Source organism: Mustela putorius, unplaced genomic scaffold, assembly GCF_011764305.1.
Source record: "Mustela putorius furo isolate JIRA1106 unplaced genomic scaffold, ASM1176430v1.1 tig00003834_pilon_pilon_pilon, whole genome shotgun sequence".
Classification (NCBI taxonomy): domain Eukaryota; kingdom Metazoa; phylum Chordata; class Mammalia; order Carnivora; family Mustelidae; genus Mustela; species Mustela putorius.
This window is the reverse complement of record NW_025421987.1, coordinates 33,895,020-33,901,019: the sequence shown is the minus strand read 5'-3', so window position 1 is coordinate 33,901,019 and position 6,000 is coordinate 33,895,020. Positions and strand designations below refer to the sequence as shown.

The window sequence follows — 6,000 nt, the reverse complement described above, 5'->3', positions numbered from 1 at the left end:
GGGGCTGGGGGCTGGGGGGGGGGCGGTGACGGGACGTGACCGGCGCGTCCGGCGCGTGCCCCTGGGTGGGACTCGGATCCGGGCCTCGTCGGCGCGGACTGGAGCGGAGACTGGAGCCCGCAAGGCAGGAGGGCGTCGCGTCAACAGTCCCGGCGGCGGGGCGGGGGCGCGTGCGCGTGCGCGGCTCGCGCGGCGGGAGAAGCGGGGGGAGCGGGCGTGGGGTGGCAGGAGCGCGCGTGCGCGCGGCCAGGCAGCCTGGGCGGCGGGTCCTGCTTGTGACGGACGGCGGCGTCCGGTCCTGCCCGTGACGGCGGAGGCGGCCGATCCTGCCAGTAACAGCTGCGGCGGCTGCTCGAGACACCTGCGGCGGCGCCGGCGGCGACCCCGCGGCGGCCGCTGAGATGTTGCCCCTGGTGGTGCTGCTGCTGGGCTCGGCGAGCTGCGGTGAGTGGCCCCTCTCCCCGGGCTCGGAGGCTCGTGTTTCGCCGCCCCCGAGGCGCCCCCGCGGGTGTGTGGGCTGTGCCCCGGCTGGCCCGGCGGCGCTCTGGAGAGGGTCGTCAGAGCGCGGGACGCGCGGGCCCTGCTCGCTCCGGGTGCGAACGTAGGAGGGCCCGAGGGTAATCCTGCGCCCCCTTCCTTCCTTTCCCTCCTCTTCCTCTTCCCCCAGGGTGAGAGCGGGGTTTATCTCCTTCCCCCGTACTCCACCTCCAGATGCACACCGAGGAAGGTTCTGAGCCGTGCATCTCACGCAGAAATTAACTGTAGAGAGAAAGGGCGCGATCAGAGGCGAGGGTTGGCAACTGTTAGGGGCCCCCCTCTTTTGCACCCCTCTTCCTCCTCGGTGCTCAAACGCATTTGGGGATGAAGGAGGGAGAGTGGGAGGGCCCGGGCCTCTTGCGATAGAAGTGCGCATTTTGGAGAAGTCTGCAAGACGGGATTTCTCCTGTTTGCCCTCCTACATGAATATAGAGTTAAAGAAACGTAAAGGAACAATTAAGTTGCATTTCCAACCAAGCATTTAATCAGAAGAATCTTCTGGCCGCCTTTTTTTTTTTTTTTTTAAACCCTAGAAATAAGCTACCTGGAAACTCAACTACCCCCCACGCCCTATCAACCACTTTAATACAGTCCAAATTGTACGTTCAAATTTTTCCACTTTATTTGGGTGAACCGTTTTAATAGTAATCCAGATTTCGCTTGAAATATGAAGACTATACCCTCCAGTCAAAACGTATTTGCAACAGCGTGGGATTTGGTGTCTTTCAATACCAAAGGCGGTTGCCCCCCCCCCCATTTGGAATCCATTATGCTTCCCCCCCCCCCCCGCGCGCGCAATGTGTGCTTCGTCTGTAAAAAGTAAGGAATAGGAATTTTCGTGGTTCTACAGTGCTTGTCGTGCTTTACATCTATACAGCCTTATGTGAACTTTTTGTAAGATTCAGTATTGAATTTGAGTAGCAGACGCAATTGTTACATTTAATTCTAGAATTTTAAATTAATTGGATTTTAAACTGATTATTAGCCTCACTGTGCCATTTATAAACGCTTGTAATTTCAAGCCATTTCCATTATGCCCTCAAATCTTTGCTTACCACTTTCTCCAATCTCTGAAACATCCTGGGTTGTTGGAGTTGTTGATGATATCTTTATTATAAAGAGGTGATCATTAGATAAGGTACTATTTCTTGTCATCATCATTAATGGCTTATTGCCATTACTATTACTATAGCGAAAATACTGCTTTCGGAAACCTGTTGTATGATCAGAAAGTCTACGTATTGGACCAAATTACAAATTTGTAATAAAAGATCACAAATTCAGGCTGCTGGCATCAAAGCTAGTCTGAAGAATAAAAAATGTAAATCATATATTAAAAAACAGTGGTCCTGTTTTCAAGCAGATGGGAAAGAACTGCTATAATGGTACTTTTGGGGCTAGGCCTTGTTTAATAATAGTTAAGTCACATATAATTACCACTCATTTACATGCAGTATTAATGTGCTCAATTCCCTACATGGTCACAGAATTCACAATTTATAGTATTTCATTGTACTTAATAATAACCTGAAAAAAAGCACAATAGAAGCATTATACATTTGAGTTCTGTGAAGTGTTGACTATAAAACAGAAAGTGATAGCATTTGTTATAAGATACAGTGGATTTTGTGTGTTTAATATGTAGTTTTTAAAAAGGCAGGTATGAAAATACCATAACCGTTTCAGAACACAAGTCCTTATCAACCAGGGTATTTGAGAGACTGAATTTAGAATTCAAAATGAGTAAAACAGTCACAGATGTGTGTTTATTTGTCCTGAAGTTTGATTTTGCTTTCAGTTTCATTTATAGATGATTGGTAATCAAAGGCATTTTTTGGAAGCCACTCAGTTTCAGTTGACCTTTGAGGCAAAAGAAGTTACCTGAAATGCTCCTTCCGTCTACTTACAGGCAAACTGCAACCCCCCCTATTGGTTTATAAGCTGCAGAATGAATTACTACGTACCTTTCCTCTCCCATCCCCTATAAGTCCAATTATACTTTGTTTAAAAGCACATTGGTAGTTTCAGTAGTTTTTAGTAACTGGCAAATAAAACTTGACTTAAATAATGATGGTGACATGGACTGTTTTTTCACTGGCTGAATAATTTTTCTTTGTTCGAAGTGAGTTTTTAAAATCGAGAGTACACATAATTAGAAAATAGTTTTATTATATAAGTCTGGCCGTGATTTGTCTTGCTTAAAGAAAATGTTTTCTTTCCTCTTAAGGAATATATTACTCTTAAACAAGAGTTGCCATTTTAAGGAAGTGAATGCCTATTTAAAAGTATTTATTTATGGGGCCACCCCAGCAGTCTAGAGGCAGTGTGTTAAAGCATTACACTAAATGCCTACCATTAGGACACTTGCTCATGCTGTCATCTGTATTTTGGCAGATGTTTTATCTTTGCCACTGAGTTGTTAATGGAGATTTGAAAGGCCAGGTTCTAAAGAAGAAAAATAGGTGTTTTTCCTAAGTTTGATAAATATTCAAGTCCTCAGTAATCACTCTTATTATTAAACCAGTTTGCATTTCCTAATGTGCATTCACCTATAGCCAAATAAGCATTGCTTTTAATACTCTAATGTTCTTTTTGTGATACAGTTTTCATATAATCATTTTAGCCATCTTTAAGGTTTTTGCTGTTAGCCTTTGTATAAAAAAGATATAAATTTTATATAAAAAAGAAGAAAAAAATCTCCATATTTTGACACCTTGTGTCTCAGCCTGATATACAATGTACTCTTTCTTGCGTTGTCATAAAGTAACTTTTACATTGTGTCCTAGTGCAGATAGTTCTTCCATGATAAAAGAACAAGAATAATAGTGTAGGATCAATTTTGTTAAACTTACTGTAGTACTAAAGTAAAAAAAATTGGAGCACCTAAGAAATTTGATCTTGATATTCCTAGACTGAGGCAAGAGAACCCGGATTTTTCTCCTTCGTAGTTACAGAGTTGAAACAGAAATTATAGTTATACCCTCCTCTGAATATTGCATTTGTTATCTATGGGACAGTTAGGTAAGACTCAGAATCTGATTAGCCCCAGGTTTTGAGATACAAATTAAGAGAATAAATGTGCATATTTGAATACATGTCACTCTTACGGGTTAAAGGCAAGGCAAGGCATTTGGCAAGTGCGGGGTCTGTCGAAACTCCTTTTTCCTTTGCAAACTAGTATGAGCCCATGCTATGTTCTAAGCAGTGTGCAAGGCCCTCCTGGCATAACAGATAAAATTTCAGACCATATGCCTCTCAGTAACTTAAAATGTAGTTTACAAAGCGTAAGGATTTTTGTTTGTTTGTTTTTATCTCTTGGTGACATCTAGTATATTTTAAATGCATGGAGGCCCATAATTCCGGATGTTACTGACTTGAAACTGCTGTCTCCCCTGTAATTCTAGGTTTATCACTTCTGTTCTTATAAGACCACTTTAAATCTAGTAGGGAATTTGAGTCAGAACTAAACACCTTGTGGACATGCCTGCTTTACCCTAGACCTTATTTGGTCTTTATTGAGGAGAGAGTTGTCTGAATCTCCCTTTTTGACCCTCATTGTAACCCGATTCAGTTTAAGACTCTAGTTCTTCATAACAGGGGCTTAATCTGATGGCAAAAAGTGGTAGGATTCTCTTTCAGCAGGTATCTTTGTTCATGAGCTTTGCTTCATTTACCTCAGTGACTGTTGGCCTTCTTCCCCATTCCTGAACATCCATTTCAAGCAGCTAATTAACTTCCTACTCTACTGCAAAAAATAGTGATGTGTGGTGTGGACTCTCTCAGCTTCCCTCCCACCATTACTAAACTTATCTACAATTTCTTAAGCAACCTTCTCATTCTCTTTCCTCCCTCAGTTTCAGAAGTGTACCTATTCACCTTTCCAAGGAAAGGTTCACCTGTCTACAGCTCTTTCACTTTCACCATTTTGGAGACCTGCCCAACTCAGCTTAATTCTTCATTCTTTCATCATAGATCTTTCCCTCTCCATGGGCTTCTTTACTTTAGCTTGCATGCATGCTCAAGTTTTACCCCATATTACAAAACAAACTAGAAAAACCAAAAAACTTTGCCCTGGTGCCTACACTTTAGCTGCTGCCTTCTCCTCTGCTTTCTTACACTGCAAAATTAATTGAAAGAGAATGCCTCTTCATTCTTCCCTCCTATTCACTTCCCAAATGCAATCTGACTTTTGATCCCACCAGTCTATTGACATTGTTGTAGGTAAAAAAAAGATAATGATGTAGTTTTCAATCTAGAGGCTGTTTTTACTCATACTATTTAACATCTGTTTTGTCCACATGAAGACCCTTCTTTGATATCCACAGTGGTATTTTTTTGCTGCTCTCACTTCTTTTTCTCACTTCCGTGGTTTATTCTTCTTTAACTGTTTTCCTATAAATATTGGTGCTCCTCAACATTTTATCTCTGGTTCCTGCTGTGTTTGCTTTGTAGGGACTCTCTTTGCAATCTTGTTTATGCTCACAGTTTCACCTACCAGCTGTGATCTTGGTGATGCCCAAGTCTTCATAGCTCTGACCTTTCTTCTTAAATTCAGATCCGTATGTCCTAGGGTCTAGGACATCCTTATTTCATCTTACCACAGGTAGTTTAATACTCAGCCTATTAAATATTGAAAGATTATTCCCCTGTAGATCTCCAAAAATCTCTTTTCTCTATAAAATCCACAATCTAACCAGTTACTCATACTTTAATAAACAACTTTAATTCTTTCCTCCTCTTCTCCCTTACTTCCCACATCCAACTTATGTTGATGTTCTTTGTTTTTTACTATAGTATTTTGGCCTTCTCTCCAGGTGTCAATTACCTGGACTATTACAGTGATCTCTTGATGGGTCTCCCTTTCCCATCTCCCTTCATGCCCTTAGTTCACCCTTCATGCTGCTGGGTTTTTTATTTGTTTTCTTAAATGCAAGTAAATCCACATGTTTTGCTCTTGCTTATATTATCAAGTCCCAGTTCTTCCGAATGGCATTCAGGGAAGCCTTTACAGTATTTCTTAACCATCCCTTTTTCCTAAAGTTCACTTGAAGAATCTTCTGCTTCCAGTTACTCACTTTTTCTCATTCCTTTGCACATGTTATGTACTCTGCCTAGAAATCCTTTCCTTTCCTATATAATTCCTACTCATCCTTCAAGACTTAGTTTAAACGTCATCCTCTAGGAAGATCATTCTTAAACACATTCATGTAATTTTTAAGAAACTCATCCATGCAATCTGCAACTGACGTGATCAAGATTTTCTACTAAATTATGTAACTTCTCCATTCTATAATCAGGTCTATTGAAGTGAGAAGTAGTGGAGGATTTTCTTGGCATATGGAAGAAGAGTGAATCCTCTCTGATACAATTTTCCTTTCTTGGTATTCATACTTTAAATGTTCTACATTTATAAGGAATGTACTGGTTTGTGCTTGCTAGACCCTGGATCCAGAGGATGCCAAA

General features: G+C 41.8%; 1 protein-coding gene across 7 annotated transcripts in view; it reads left to right on the top strand.

Moving 5' to 3' along the window:
- Window positions 1-200: 200 nt before the first annotated feature.
- CD47 (CD47 molecule) overlaps window positions 201-6,000 on the top strand; it is a 45,736-nt gene continuing 39,936 nt past the window's right edge. For 3 of the 7 annotated variants that reach the window (XR_006609078.1, XR_006609076.1, XR_006609077.1), the window contains exon 1: window positions 202-444. Coding sequence is in view for 4 of the 7 variants with exons in the window: in XM_045088301.1 (XP_044944236.1) it covers window positions 402-444 (43 nt within the window). In the remaining 3 variants the exon portion in view is untranslated. Of the gene's footprint in view, window positions 445-6,000 lie in introns of all 7 variants that reach the window. The other 4 variants (XM_045088304.1, XM_045088303.1, XM_045088301.1 and 1 more) reach the window with 3 other exon arrangements.